This window comes from Mauremys reevesii, linkage group 7 (assembly GCF_016161935.1).
Source record: "Mauremys reevesii isolate NIE-2019 linkage group 7, ASM1616193v1, whole genome shotgun sequence".
NCBI lineage: Eukaryota > Metazoa > Chordata > Testudines > Geoemydidae > Mauremys > Mauremys reevesii.
This window is the reverse complement of record NC_052629.1, coordinates 16,934,576-16,950,048: the sequence shown is the minus strand read 5'-3', so window position 1 is coordinate 16,950,048 and position 15,473 is coordinate 16,934,576. Positions and strand designations below refer to the sequence as shown.

Here is a 15,473-nt window from a genome sequence, read left to right as displayed (position 1 = left end):
TAAAAAGCAGAAATCCCACAGATGTTAAATATTTGTTTACTCATTTTTCTTACAGAAGAGTGAAGGCAAGACATTTAGAAACTTGCTCTTGACATCAAGCTCAATTGTAAGATTACACTAATCAAAGACTCTTTTGAAGTAGATGCTGTTAAAATTTAATTTAATAAAAGGCAAGGAAATACAGTACCAAATACAAAGTATAACATATTAAGAATCTGGAAAGTATGTTTTCCTAGACAAGATCAAATTGTAATTAACTAAATATCTAACATTTCTAACGTTCATTTGAGCTTTGATGTTTCCAAAAATCTGAGATTAGCGTACTAAGAAAATATCTGTCAAATGTCAACCTACCTTCTACCACTTGTTTTTCTTCTTCCTCTTTAATTTGATTAGCTACCTTCTCCAGTTCTGCTTGTAGCTGAGTTGAAGAGGTGTGAGCACGTGCAAATTCATTAAGAGTCTGCCAAGCACTCTTCAAAGAGCTGATAAAACCCTGTTTTAGATCTGATCCCATACGAGAGAGAGAATCTTTCAACTCTAAAAAGATTACAATATCAGAAGGATTATTAGTGAAAATGTTAAGTGAACACAAACACAATTTTTTTCTTTTTAGTACTAGCCAAAGGCACCAATTATTGATGCATATATGCCCAGTCCTCTTATTCCTCTTGATTAAAAGACAACATAGAACACAGCATCTTCACTATGAAAGCGGTATTTTGCCACCCATATTTGAAGCAGATGCTGTTAAAGTTTAATTTAATAAAAAGGCAAGGAAATACAGTACCAAATACAAAGTATAACATGTTAAGAATCTGAAAAAGTATGTTGGAAATGGCCACTTCATCCCAACCAGATGATTTCTTCCTAGAGCTCCACAGGATGTCAGAACTCCCTCCAGGTCTCTGACAACCTAACTTGGGAAAAGTGCCTTACAATCCTGAAATGTGTCAGTTTAACCAAGAGCATGTGAGTTAGACACAAGAGTCAAGACTCCAATCCGAATGACACCCCAGATATTACTACTGTCTCAGTAAGTACTGTATCTGTTCTTGACTACTCCACAATGACACCAAGCAGAAAGGCTGGCTAGCTCAGTAGCATGAGGATCAACGTCAACCCAGGATAGGTCTAATTTTTCAACTATATGTGGGAGTGGCAGAGTTGCAGGCACTGGGGGACAGAGTTGGGGATCCAGTTAACTTGGCTACTACTACTTATCCTCAGAATCTTAAGAAGTTAATATTAACAGGACAATTACCTGCAACTATTAAAAATACACCTCCCATTAGTAAAGTTACTAGTTGATGACTGTTAGACAGCCTTAATTAACAAAAGGGCTAATATTTCCAAAACTAAACAAAGACTGTGGGTGCTCAATTTGAGACACTTTAAAACAGCCTGATTTCAGAAAGTGCTGAGAACCTGCCCTTTGAAATTCAGCCCCTTTAAAGCATCTCAAGTTGGGTCCACAAGAAGTAAGACACCAAAAATCATTAGTCCCTTTTGAAAATCTTGACCTACAATATTTGATGCATTAGAAAATCATAGAATATACATATACAGTAAAATATACATATAAAAAATATTTTACCGAGATGAAGTCTTTTTCTGCCTTTGTGGTGTGGAATGAGAACTGGTTTTATGTCCAAGTCTGGAATAATCATAGGTTCTACCCTATAAGCCACTGGGTCAAGCTGCAAATAAAGAGAAAGCCAGAGTAACTAAAATTATTTGACGTTTAACAATCCAAAATTTTAGTGACATTTCAGTTAAAGAAACCTGTTGACAATTAGTGAAGATAATTTGTAGATTCTCTCTTTTTCCGTTAACTCAACTGAACTAATATTTAGTTAAACTGTAAATCACTGCTGGTTCATTAATACGAGTGTTTTTTCTCTTCGAGTCTGAGACTCTAGGAGAGGGACATGATAGCAGACATGAGCAGTATTTTGCCCCAGCTCTTTAACATAATACATCCATTGCACAAAGGATCTCTCTTCCTACAGAATTAACAAATATCCGTAATTATTCAAATCACCACCAAATCTTGCAATACACTACTCAACTGTGTTGAAAGCAACATAGAGTCAAGATAAAAACTCAAATTTTCCCTCGTTTTCAGTATTTCACATAGCTGGTATATGACAGTATTTCATATAGTTGGTAACATGACAAGACGGGGATGAAGAGAAGGATAAATCTACTGTATTTTACAACAACAATAAAGCATTTCCAAATCTCGATGTGAACATCAGAACTGGAGGAAGACGAAGAGCACTCTAAAAGTCAGATGATAGAAAACAGATTCTCAATAAGATTATTATTTTGGATTTGGAAAGCGAAGAGGGCAGGTGGCAAGGTAATCGGGCTAGGTATTAAGTACATCACTTGCAACCAGCTACTTATTTTCTGTAGAGGTTCAGAAATAACCAAGGGTAATTGCAACTGTTTTAAAATTACTTTTTTTGTGTTAAGAAGTTCGAATACAGTTTTCCCATCTTCCTTTCATCTAAATTACTAGAAATACAATCTCACAGGTACTTCTCACTCACTGGATGATAAATATTGAAGAATCCTTTGCAGGTAGGAAGTCTATAGTTCTCATCAATCTTCTCCACTCCTCGTACAGAAAGAAACACACCAATTGGAGAACCCAGGGCAAAGAAATTCTCTGGTTCGAAGTCTAGCACACTGTAAGCCACAGAAACCTAGCAGCACAAAGTAATCAAATAAAATAAACGTCACCTCAAATGTCAGGAAATTCACCTTAAGCCTAACTAAAAAGGAAAGATGGTGACTGACTCACCAAACACCCAACAACCCACTAGTTTACACTGCAGGGTGGCAGATATTTGCTGGGATATTCTACCCACATGGCTTACAGGGAGAAGCCTTACAAAGGCACCTTAAAAAACATACAGGAAAGTACATGAGGATAAGTCAAACTAACAGAAAACATTTCAGTGTATTTTTTTTAAATAAAACTTTAGATTAAGAACAGACCATTCAAATTTCAGGTCTACAATGATGCAAAACAAAGGTAATGTGTGAGCATCCAAAGAAAACCCAAATGACCATTCAACACCATGGCAGTCCATGATGCTGTGATTTAACGTAGGAGACCTTGATTTGGGAATGGAGTCAGCCCTAGCCACTCTGAAGGTGTGAAATTAATTGCGGTGGCCACATTACTGAAAGCAAAACCTAACGGTAACTTTAACAAGCCCTCCCACACTTATAATGAAAAACAAGAAATACCCAAGTTCTTTTGCATGACTAGAATTAAATGGGATGTTTGTTTTAGTATATAGCACTATTCTCAAATAAGATGTTTTAATTAACAATCTTACCTGGCCAGTACCAACTTCAAAATATTCATAGTCAACATTCACAGAAGAAACCAAGGCACCAACAGGAAGTTTTCTCTTTGACCGCTCATGCAGGCTATCAGATTCTGAAGTGGCCACAGAAGTAACTGCTTCTTTTGCTTTCTGTGCAGCTTCCTGAGTTTGCACTGCTTTTTTTTCTGCTAATGCTTTTTTCTTTTCCTATTGAAACAAAGTTATCAAAACCAGAAAAAGTTTATTGCTTTTATTGGCAACTTTTCTCAGTCCCTATCTTGAGCTTTCAGATGTACCTTATGCATTTACAATTGGTCTGTTTCAGATGCCAGAAGCACACCCCCACCCCCACCCCACACACCCCTGTTTGTTTTTTGCCTCTTTCTACCAACCTTCCTTATGGAGCATTGTGCGAACCTGCACAGAGGATTCTAGGGCACAACTAGCATGAACGCTTGCATGTAGCCAAATAAAGTACCACAGCATGAAAACTCAGAATATGTGCCATATTACCCTATGAAGCAAACACCACATTCTTTGATTCTTCTAGTTGATGGTAACTGATTGCCAAGCCACTGAATGTGTTAACATTTATTTTAAGTTTATGTTAGGAAGAGTGAGAGAAAACTGATGGATGGAGGAATGCTTTCATCTATCTTCAAAACAAGTATTGTTTATAGCATGAAATCAGTTAAATATTTGAACAAATGAGGCAGTTTTGTTCATTCTCATTTATAAAAAGCACAGAAAGCGATTACTATGACAATACCAGCTTATAGTAGATGTGATGGAAAACCTGAGAGTCTAAGTTAAAAATGATTCAATTGCAGACCACCTCATTCTGAATTAAGTGCTGTAAGAACTGATACCAATACTGAGCTACCTAGAATTAGTTGTTGGTAGCAATCTAGAATATTGTACTATAAATGGATTTTCACACTGATGACCAAGAGCTATTCTCAAGAGTTGAAAATCAACCATTTAAAGAAGGAAGTCATTTGGCATTGCTATTGAAATGAAACATTTTTTACAAGCACCAATTAAAACACAATCAGTAAATTAGGTTATATTTAGAACTAGTATAAAAAAATTGAATAGCGAACAAGCAAAAAAGATATAAGCATTAATCAGGGAAAGGACTAGGGTAGAGAGAGAAACTTTCACCTCTAAGTCATACTTTCAAATCTAGCTCAGACCAATAGTGACCACAAGACACTATCTGACTGCTGTTGGGAACCTGAATTCTATTGGACTTTCAATTGGACTTAGGCACTTCTGAATATTTTACCTGTAATGACTAACATATTTCATATACCTTTTCTGACAGTATAAAATATAGGGTTGCCAAGTGATTAAAAAAAGTAATCGCAATTAATTATAGTGTTAAACAATAATAGAATACCATTTATTTAAATGTTTTTGGATGTTTTCTACATTTTCAAATATATTGATTTCAATTACAACACAGAATACAACGTGCACAGTGCTCACTTTTTATTTTGTTTTGTGCAAATATTTGTAATAAAAAAATATATAGTATTTTTCAATTCACCTAATACAGGTACTGCAGTGCAATCTCTTTATCATGAAATCTGAACTTACAAACATAGAATTATGTACAAAAAGTAACTGCATTCAAAAATAAAACAATGTAAAACTTTGGTACCTACAAGTCCACTCAGTCCTACTTCTTGTTCAGCCAGTCGCTCAGACAAACGAGTTTGTTTACATTTGCAGGAGATAATGCTGCCCATGTCTTGTTTATGTCACCTGAAAATGAGAACAAGTGTTCGCATGCCACTGTAGCCGGCATCGAAAGATATTTATGTGCCAGATGTGCTAAAGATTCATAACCACCATTCTAGAGGACATGTGTCCATGCTGATGACAGGTTTTGCTTGATAACGATCCAAAGCAGTGCGTACCAGCGCATGTTCATTTTCATCATCTGAGTAAGATGTCACCAGCGGGCTGATTTCCTTTTTTGGTGGTTGGGGTTCTGTAGTTTCCGCATTGGAATGTTGCTCTTTTAAGACATCTGAAAGCATGCTCCACACCTCGTCCCTCTCAGATTTTGGAAGGCACTTCAGATTAGTCAGAAACCTTGGGCTGAGTGCTCTAGCTATCTTTAGAAATCTCACATTGGTACCTTCTTTGCATTTTTTCAAATCATTTTAAGAACACTTTCACAACAGAACAACATGTGCTGGGTCATCCAAGATTGCTATAACATGAAATATATGGCAGAATGCAGGTAAAACAGTGCAGAACACATACACTTCTCCCCCAAGGAGTTCTGTCACAAATTTAATTAACACATTTTTTTTTTTAAACTAGCATCATCAGCATGGAAACATGTTCTGGAATGGTGGCCGAAGCATGAAAGGGCATATGAATGTTTAGCATTTCTGGCATGTAAGTATCTTGCAATGCTGGCTACAGAAGTGCCATAAGAACACCTGTTCTTTCTTTCAGGTGACACTATAAATACGAAGCAGGGTAGCATTATCACTCATAAATGCAAACAAACTTGTTTGTCTTAGCAATTGGCTGAACAAGAAGTAGGACTGAGTGGACTTGTAGGCTCTAACATTTTACATTGTTTTGTTTTTGAGTGCAGTTATGTAACAAAGAAAAATCTACATTTGTAAATTGCACTTTCATGATAAAGAGATTGCACTACAGTACTTATATGAGGTGAACTGAAAAATACTATTTCTTTTATCATTTTTACAGTGCAAATATCTGCAATAAAAAATAATACAAAGTGAGCACTGTACACTTTGTATTCTGTGCTGTAATTGAAATCAATATATTTGAAAATGTAGAACAACACCCAAAAATATTCAATAAATTTCAATGGGTATTCTATTGTTTAACAATGCGATTAAAACTGCAATTAATTGCAACAATTTTTTAAAATCGCAATTTTTTTTTTTAGTTAATCATGTGAGTTAATTGTGATTAATCGACAGCCCTAAAAAAATATTGTTTGGCTCTAACTTTGCCTAGCATAGTACCTTTGGAAAGAAAGTTACTATACCTGCGTGAAGTATGGAATTAAAAAAAAATTGTCATACCTACTGAGTTAAGCAGTTTTAAAGCAGAGACTGGTTTTATACTATGCAGTATTGCAGTGAAAGGTTCATTAATATTGCCCACAATGTCCTTCACATAGCTTTTAGGTATTTAATAGTTGAAGCAGAAGACTGTTTTTAGTGACATGCTGCATAACCCTTCTATATGCAGAGAGCTTCTGACAATCTCTGATGTGGCAATTTTATGCACGCTATATAGAGAAGTATTGAAATCATTTGGGCCATTACATAACAGTAGAGAATGGTACGTAATAGTAGAAAAACAAATAACGTTAAGTAATGCCAATATAAATGCATTATAAAACCATGCACATTTACCTGTTTGGCTGCTCTGTCTTTTACAAAGCTGGCAATTTTCTTTCTTGGTCCAAGAGGTATACCCATTTCCTTCAGGTCATCAACTGTACACATCAGCTGGAAAAAAAAAAAATAGAGAGAGAGAGAGCGCGCACTTTTTACTTCTTAGTGACTTACAGAAAATATGTCTTAAAAATTAGTGAAGTAAACTCAAATAGTGCAGATTAAGATTTACACAGAATTAAATAAAGATCAAAGAGAGTGTAGGACAACAACAAACATACATAACAGGAGACCAACCTACTTAACTGGAAGTGTTATGGATTCACATAATATTTAATCTTAAGTATACAAGACATACAATTAAAGTTTCAATTTTTAAAAAAGCTATTTAGACTAATCTCTAAAGCAAAAAAGATTGTCTGGCTCCCAATGTCAACTTAAACTGTTAAATGTACCAGAGATTCCATATCAATTCTCTCCTTTTCAAATGTGTCGATATATTCTGAGACACTGAGCATTTCCAGAGCCTTTTGTAAGGTTGGAACTTCATCCTCTACATCAGGGTCACAGGGCTCCTCACCAGAAGGAGTAATCATGGGCGCCAAGGAGTTGGTATTCTCTGTCACCTTGAGAGAAGATTAAAGCAGCACAATGAGATTGACAAAGTGAGGAGTTAATAGCAAGCTTCAGTGAACAAATATATGCTAAACCGTATTTTTAAAATATCAGTAACATCTGAGCATTTTTAATCATCCTAGCCTCAGGGTTTTAAAGAAAACAAATATTAAATATCAACATCAAATTTTCAACTAATAAGAATGGACTGATCCTAAATGAAAATATTTAAAGGGAGACTAAAAGTGACAATGGGGTTCCAGGAGTTTTGAATCTCCAAGGTTTACACATCAAATGCCCTTAAGGTTTACCAAAAAAAAAAAAAAAAAAATCTACCTGCCCTCACTCTCAATCTGAGACCTGAGAACTAAAGTAACCGGACTCCTCCTCATGTACATCCATCATTACTCACAAAAAGTTCTTCAAGCCACTATTTTACTTCTCTTTTGCAGACAGCTTTACCTCACTTTCCCTACTTGCTCAATGCCATAGAATCTGTAACAGAGCCAATGTTTAGAACTTAAAAGTTTCTGGGTCTTGGCCCAATGCTTAAATCCACTAGACAGAACCTCCACAGACCTTTAAATTTATAAGGTACAAGAAACCTCAAATATAGAGACTACAGACACACATAGACTGACTATTCTTAGATTGCATTTTTCCATTAGTCAATTAAAATTTACTATCACATCAGGTACTGTGTTAAACTGATAAAAGTTCTGACAGCTTGAGAAACATCTCCAAAAAACCATCAGAGTGAATTCACCTCAAAATTCAGGTATGCAAGTAATACCTGCTTGTCACGAACAACCGAATCATTCACAAGCCCATTAGCAGCAGTGGGAGGTCCAGAGTTTCCTGATGAAGTCAAGTCTTTCTGGTTGGACAATATGTCAAATAAAATTAAGGCACCTGGAGATATAAATTGTTTTGAGTAAATATTCCAGTTTTCTTGATCCAAAAATCTTAAATAGGACTTCTTGGGGATGGCAGTGGCTGGAGGTAGGGCGCAAGAAAGTTCACTTACATAATTTTACAGAAAAATTAAAAAACAAAAAGAAACAATGTTCAGATAGTACACTTATGTGAGAATTCCTAGCGTACAGGACTTGCTTAAAGCTGGTTCACTTGATCAGCACTTACAATAGCCAACATCACCTTTACTCATTACCTCAGGTTATGGACTCTTCCTAGACGCAGGACTGGAGAAGCAGAGCCCAGACAACACAGCCAGGAATTCATAGCTTCATAATACCCATAAGGCACGCATAGTAGGATAGTATTATCCCCATTTTACAACTGGGGAAAGCAGGCACGGAAGATAAATGACTAACCCATTGTCATATGTCAAATTGCTTTTTTAAGACTAGACTAGAATCCAAGTCTTTTGACTCCCATCTCTATGCTCTAACCTCTAGAACATAATGCCTCTTAAGAATTGAGTATTAACCTGACTATATTGACATTTTGCATGAGTAGCCAACACCACTCCAGAAAACCATTAGAGTCTATCAGGCCAGCTTTCCCCATGTTTAAACGTAGTTTGCATTTTTCTCTACCTAGCAACGCTATTTTGTCCCAGAAAGTAAACAGATATATTAGTAGATTACCTAAACTGTGCCCAGCAACAGAGACTCCTCCTTTAAAGTCTGGGTTGCGACTCATGAAAAGTGCATGTAGGCGGTTCATTTCCAGGCCTACTTTATCCACAATGGTCTGACAGTAGGTTGGGCTGTTGTAAAACAGTATATCAAGCAAGGTCTCATTGGTGAAGTGCCGCAGACGTCCAATGCTTGGCAAAGTGATTTTTTTAATATTCCTGGTGGTGCAAAAATTTTAGATGTAGAATGATTATTTTAAAAGTCTTTATAAGAGCTTTGCAATTCCATTTTTCCGTAGTTTTGAAGGTTTAACCATCTGGCAATTAATTCAGAGTACCCTAACCATAGCAGTCATGTTCTCCACACTGCTCAAACCAAAGTAAAACTTTCTGGTCTCATATCAAACTCATACATTAGTGCCAATACCTTCTCTTTAAATTGTTAGTGTATTTATTTCGACGTTAAGGAACTTATATGTCTCTCAACCTTTTATGCCATGTATAGGTTTAAGGGAAAACCTGTGATATTACTTCATTATAGTTTTGCCCTGTTGCCAAGGGTGTGGGGATGGGGAGAAACGACTGTGTATAAAAATAGGAGGTGAAATGAAGTACAGCCTCCTGACAGCCTGCACCAGAAAGGAAAGAGAATACAGCAAACAGGGAGGGAAGAGACAATAAGAATGGGACTACAAATAGGGAGGCTACAAATGAAGGACAAGCAGTGACAAGAGGAGAAGTTAATATTTGAAAAGACAATACATATTAGCCCTCTTTACCGCACTCAGCTGTAGAAATGATGAGTGAAAGATAATTTATTCATTATCTTCCCTCCTATTTGTGATCATGTAACATCTCTAACAACAACTAACACAATTGCTTATGTGGAAAAGAAACGTCAGGAAAATATTTAATCTATTATCTCTTAATGAAGTCTAGCAGCTGGAAATAAGGGAAGTCAGCACTATGTGATCATCCAGTTTGTTCTATCACCCACTGTTTAGAAACTTCTCAACTAAAACATTACAGAAGAATCATTCTATTGTTATCAGACCATGTTTATCTACCTTGCCTTTATGGTATGTAGTAATTTCTCATTCATTTTCCTTAACTCTATTAAGTACTGGATTATGCAATTTGTATGAGAGATGCTGTGCATAGTGGTACCGTACTGTATACAGACCTGTCTACACCTGTCGCATCCCCATGTAGAGAGCTATGCCAGTGAACCGGTAGGAATTCAACTCTGCTCACTTTAAGTTCCTCTAAAGACTTCTTAAAATGAGTCTGCAACAGTTTCAGAGACACGGTCCTAAAATCATCAACTTGGGGGGTGGTGGTGGGAGGGAAGTAATGGAAATCAGATATTAATGTTAATCAAACAAAGGCCTAACACATGATTTCAAATACGTTTCTCAACTATACTGAACATTTTTAAAGTTCTCTTTCCCCATTTAATCATTTTTCTTAAAGAGTTACAACATTTCACAAAAAAACTGCTTATGTAGGTATAAGAAAACTGTCAGGAAATAGTTAAATATCTAGTTCAAGGTTGTATTTAGTGTATCCCTAAGTAAAACCATATTTAGTTCCATGATCAAATATATTTTTGTGGGGTGTTTTTTGTTTTGATTAGAATAAATACGGCATATAAATTTATTAGGCAAAAGTCTTACCCTAAATGTTTAAGTTGTTTCAATAGTTATACAGGAACTTATAAAAATATGAGTTTAGTGTTGAGGGACTCATAGCAATAGCTAAAATTATCAATGACTGTTGAGAGGAAAAACCAATACTATTTTCCATTTTTTGGCTTCTTTCTCAAAATAAGGAAATATTTGCAGTTCTTAAAATTAACACATCGTTCAAATAACAATTCAAAAGCAACATAAAAACTGTCTATACCACATTAAAGAATTCAATTAATGAAGAGAACTATAACCCAAGTTTAAATACTTAAGAATAAATCTATGATTAAAGACTTACCACATTCAACAATGCTTCTAAATCGTAAATCACACACAGGACCTATGCCATGAACCATGAATACTAAATGGTCTATTTGAGACATCTCCCCTATAAAAAGCAAAAGAACAAATAGTATTAGTATCTGATTATGCTCACAGTGAGGCAGTTTAGTCATGTAGTTTTATATAACAAGTATTTAGGGGTTTAGGACAGGACAGTAATAATGTGGGCCAGGATACAATTTCACCTACAAATTTTCTTTTATAATTAAGAAAATCCATTTCTTGCCACCATTCCAATTTTACTTAACGTTTCCTGTCTATATTATTTACTACAATGCCAGTGTCATTCCACATGCAAGAAAGTGTGGAATTACACAGTTTATATATATATATAAACTGCCTCAGAGCCTGCCCATCTATGGAAGTACAGTGCAAGTTCAAAAAAGTGAACACTTAAAAGCAATTCAAGCACCTCAAACTGATGACCATGCTGGGTCTTTTGTTCAAATGTGAAGGAAAAGCTGTAGTTTCAGACAAAGCAGTCTAAGATTTATACAATTAGCACAACACTACTAGTCAGATTATATTCTCACACTGTCTACATCTATTAGCAGAAAACTAAGTACTGTTAATTTTCAAAAAACTTTTCAGAATTATGGGACGGAGTAGCCTAAAAATCCCAGAGGCAGATTTAGGAAGCCGATTTAACTGTGAAAATGGAAGATTTATTTGTAGGCAAGGAGCAACTGACTGACCCTTACAAAAGCAAACAATGTTCTCCAATAATATGCAATGATGGTTGCACTGATAACACTTGCTTGCCTCTTGGTTGTAAGAATGGAACTCTCCTGGAAACACTGTCTGCCTGACAAATATATTGGGGCAGAGAGCGATTGTTTTGCAAAGCTTTGATCAATCTGATTTATAAACCACAGGCAAAAAAAAAAAAAGAGGGACTCTGGAGGACTCTCCCACTGCAGTCCACATGTGCCCTGTCACATACCATCAGGAATTTCATCATGATCATCATCAATGCCACGCTTTACCACCCTTGGCCTTGTCTGACCATCTTGTGTGGTCCCCCATTCATCTGGTACTGCAGAAGGTTGGAACTGAACTATAACCTGAAAAGAAATATATCGTCTAACTTTAAACAAGGAAAACTCATTTTCTAGTCTGTTTATCTGAAAATTCTGGCCTTGGAATGTACGAAGGTACTGTATGTTTTAATATACCTCTTCTCATTCACTAAATGTATCTCTTGTGACTGACTCCAATACATTTTCTGCTCTTGGCTACTATTATTTCTATGCTTTATTGGGTGAGTGGCTAGCCAACTAAAACTAAACTAAAACAAGACTTAAGTAATTCTTGTTGGTTTGGGGGAAGTAACTAGACAAAGTAACCTTTGCCAAGTTGTCTTCCATAACTGGGGGAAGTTGGCCTGCTGATTGGTTCAGGTTTGCAATGCCCAAGAGTACCTTTCATACTTCGTCATGTCCACACTTGGTTATAGCAGGTTAGATATTTTTTTGTCAGATCTGTCTCCTGACAGTAAATCAGTCTCAAAGTGACAACATTATATATACTTTTTTCACATGGGGCAATATCTTAAGTCAATTCAGAAACCTCAGCTAGCACAGAATTCAGCCATCTGCCTACTTACCTGAATTTTCAGCTAGAAGCATGTTACACCTGCATTCCACAATCTACACTGGTTTGGTGCAATTTAAGGTACAGGTTTTAAACTAAACAGCCCATAACGGTTTGAGTGCTGCCTAACTGAAGGATTTACTAGCTGAAACGTCATAGCTTGTGTTATATGCAGTGTTGTAGCCGTGTTGATCCCAGGATATTAGAGAGACATGGTGGGTGAGATAATATCTTTTATTGGACCAACTTCTGCTGATGAGAAAGACAAGCTTACAAGTTCACACAGAGCTCTTCTTCTAGCCTGTGTTATGCAGGAGTTCAAAGTACATGATGACAGTGGTCCCTTCTGGCCTTAAAATCTATTGACTATCTCCTCACATGATACCACAATAGCCATGGTCAGCTGAGCTGACAATCCCTCATTTAACCACTAGGGAGCTGCTGGCAAGTATTCACAGCAAAAGGCCTTCGACTTTAAAAGTTGTCCCACCTCCCCAGTAGCCTAAGAACACTCAAGTGTATTGACTTTGTGGTTATATTGCAAAATCTCTCAGGTTTTAGAAGAGAGGATGATTTTTATTATTTCTGATAGTTTGTTGAGGTAAGGAGAGTTTATAAACATTATTTTGAACGTACACATACCAAAGCAATGGATAAGTGCAGTTTTAAAACTCCACATGCTAAATTTGCATTCAAGTTATGCTTTAGCTGTACATAAAAGCACTCAACTCCATGCTACACTGCAAAAACCTAAAAACCAGATAGTTAGCATTACCTTAGGATTATGCATAACAATTGTTTCCCCATTTGGAAATTCAAGTCGCCGGTGCCACTGATTCGTAGTTACAGCTTTTTTATATTCTGCCTGCAACAATAGACAAGTTATGTAAAACCAGTATGTCTGTTTAGACTAACTACATGTAACATGCCAATTCAAAAGCTAGGGCTTGCCTACGTGATGCACTAGGGCACTCCAGCTGGGGTGTATATTCTCATGTGCACCAGTGTGTCACACATGACCTGGATGTGTAAACCCCGCTGGCACACACTAAAAGTTCCCTAGTGCACGGTGATGTAATCCTGTTTCAAACAGCACTATGTCAATGTGCACTAGGAAACTTTTAGTGCATGATATGCTGGTGCACCACCAGAATTTACAACCGAGTTGGTGTGCACTAATGCAGTATTTTTCAATTACTGGTCTGTGGACTGGTGCCCGTTCCTGAGATCTCCCTGACACAGTTTAGGAAAGCAGAAAGCTAGTCCCTGGTATCAAAAAGGTTGAGAAACACTGCACCAATGCACCAGGTTGACAAGCATTTGGAATATGCTAGGTCACTACTCGCATAATTTTATTTACAGTAGGGAAAATGATAAGGATATACAGCACTATAATGTGACTCAAGTTATAATCTGGCAAATGCATAAATATATTTTAGGTCAAAAGCACAAGGGGACAAAAGTGAGTCTTAAAGTATCTTACAAAGCCCCACTCTGTGCATTAGAAAACACTAATTTAGCCCCTTTCTGTAATACAATTTCAACCAGGAATGTAAAAGCTCTCCTAGAAGAGAAGTAATAGCTCAGAATTGTTAGGTTAAGTTCTTAGTTATGTTTACTTAAAAGTAATACTGACCTCTAGCTTCTCACTGAAATCCTCAGTATAAGGAATAAACCTGCTATCTTTGTCTCCCTTATAAAACCATGTACATCGTCTGACTTCAGATGGCTCTTCTTCCCAATATACAGCTTTTCTTAGTCTGTCATACAGGTAAACATCATAGCGCCCCCCATCAGTGCTCAAAACCACGCTCTCAGGATCAGGTTGGACTAGAATACAAAATTCATGCTTTGTCACAATAGTAACGTGTGCTTTCCTCTTTTAAAGCTGTGAAAGTGATTAGCATCCTGACTGACATTAACCAATTAAAACAGTAACCTATGCTGTTTTGAACTCTGTTCAAAACCCCTGCCTTTATCTCTTTCCTTATAATTTATGTACCTCTCCACACTTTTAGATAAAGGAGTGAAAACATTTTCAGGAGTGACAGCTTGGAGGTACTTATTTTTTCCGTTGAACAAAGGATGTTAATGAAACACTAGTAGGGAAAGACCTGTTTACACATACTGTGGTGTGCCACTTTCTCCAGTTGCAGGGGCAGTCCGTGCGCCATTAGGGCGGCAGGCGCGTTTCCGCGGCGGCGGCAATTCGCCGACAGCTTCTATGTTTAGCTGAAGCCGCCGCTGACAGCTAAACATAGAAGCTGCCACCGAATTGCCGCCACCGCGGAAACGCGCCTGCCACCCTAAGGGCACAGGGACTGCCCCCGTGGCGGCAATTTGGCGCGCTGCTTGGGGCGGCGAAAACTGTAGAGCTGTCCCTGATCAGAGATGCTTAGTTTTGCAGTTCTCAACCTGTGGATTTGTGTCTCCAAAGATAACATTTTTGTTAACAGCAAAAATGTTTTTAAATAAATTAAATAAATAATACGTAGAGGTGAGAAATAACAAATCTGCAAATTTGTGTGCACAGAGTCAATCCCTTACCTCTCTCAAAGTGCAAAGTTTCAAAAAGTTCAATGAAAAGAAGATTGTTGGGGACGGAATAGATCTGGACAAGAAGTCTGGAGATAAATGTGAGAAGGGAGGGACAGGCAGTAGAAACAAAAGTGAAACTTTCCGAGTGTAGCGTTCATTGATTTGAGATCTACCATACCATTCTCTCACTAAAAGGGAAAACCTATAATGGCAGTGGGCCGTAAAAGAGATCCAGTTTGGGAATAAGAACCATTCAAGAACTATATGTTTATTGATGATGTTTTAAGGAAAGTCACATCAATGAACTGATGGAAGTCACTTAAGCACTTGGATTCAGAGACTGTTAAAGTGA

At 36.9% G+C, this 15,473-nt stretch overlaps 1 protein-coding gene and 1 long non-coding RNA gene across 2 annotated transcripts in view; one reads left to right on the top strand and one right to left on the bottom strand.

Annotated features, from left to right (window-relative positions):
* LOC120409244 (SEC23 interacting protein) overlaps nucleotides 1–15,473 on the bottom strand; it is a 40,149-nt gene that overhangs the window by 11,253 nt on the left and 13,423 nt on the right. The window contains exons 4-16 of the mRNA XM_039546973.1: nucleotides 14,220–14,413; nucleotides 13,359–13,448; nucleotides 11,934–12,054; nucleotides 10,947–11,036; nucleotides 10,144–10,285; nucleotides 8,971–9,179; nucleotides 8,154–8,272; nucleotides 7,201–7,371; nucleotides 6,764–6,859; nucleotides 3,357–3,554; nucleotides 2,559–2,714; nucleotides 1,598–1,700; nucleotides 355–540 (exon numbers count right to left, since the gene is read on the bottom strand). Of these exons, the coding sequence (XP_039402907.1) occupies nucleotides 355–540; nucleotides 1,598–1,700; nucleotides 2,559–2,714; nucleotides 3,357–3,554; nucleotides 6,764–6,859; nucleotides 7,201–7,371; nucleotides 8,154–8,272; nucleotides 8,971–9,179; nucleotides 10,144–10,285; nucleotides 10,947–11,036; nucleotides 11,934–12,054; nucleotides 13,359–13,448; nucleotides 14,220–14,413 (1,875 nt within the window). The remainder of the gene's footprint in view (nucleotides 1–354; nucleotides 541–1,597; nucleotides 1,701–2,558; nucleotides 2,715–3,356; nucleotides 3,555–6,763; nucleotides 6,860–7,200; nucleotides 7,372–8,153; nucleotides 8,273–8,970; nucleotides 9,180–10,143; nucleotides 10,286–10,946; nucleotides 11,037–11,933; nucleotides 12,055–13,358; nucleotides 13,449–14,219; nucleotides 14,414–15,473) is intronic.
* LOC120409246 overlaps nucleotides 1–15,473 on the top strand; it is a 31,549-nt gene that overhangs the window by 7,523 nt on the left and 8,553 nt on the right. The window lies entirely within an intron of this gene.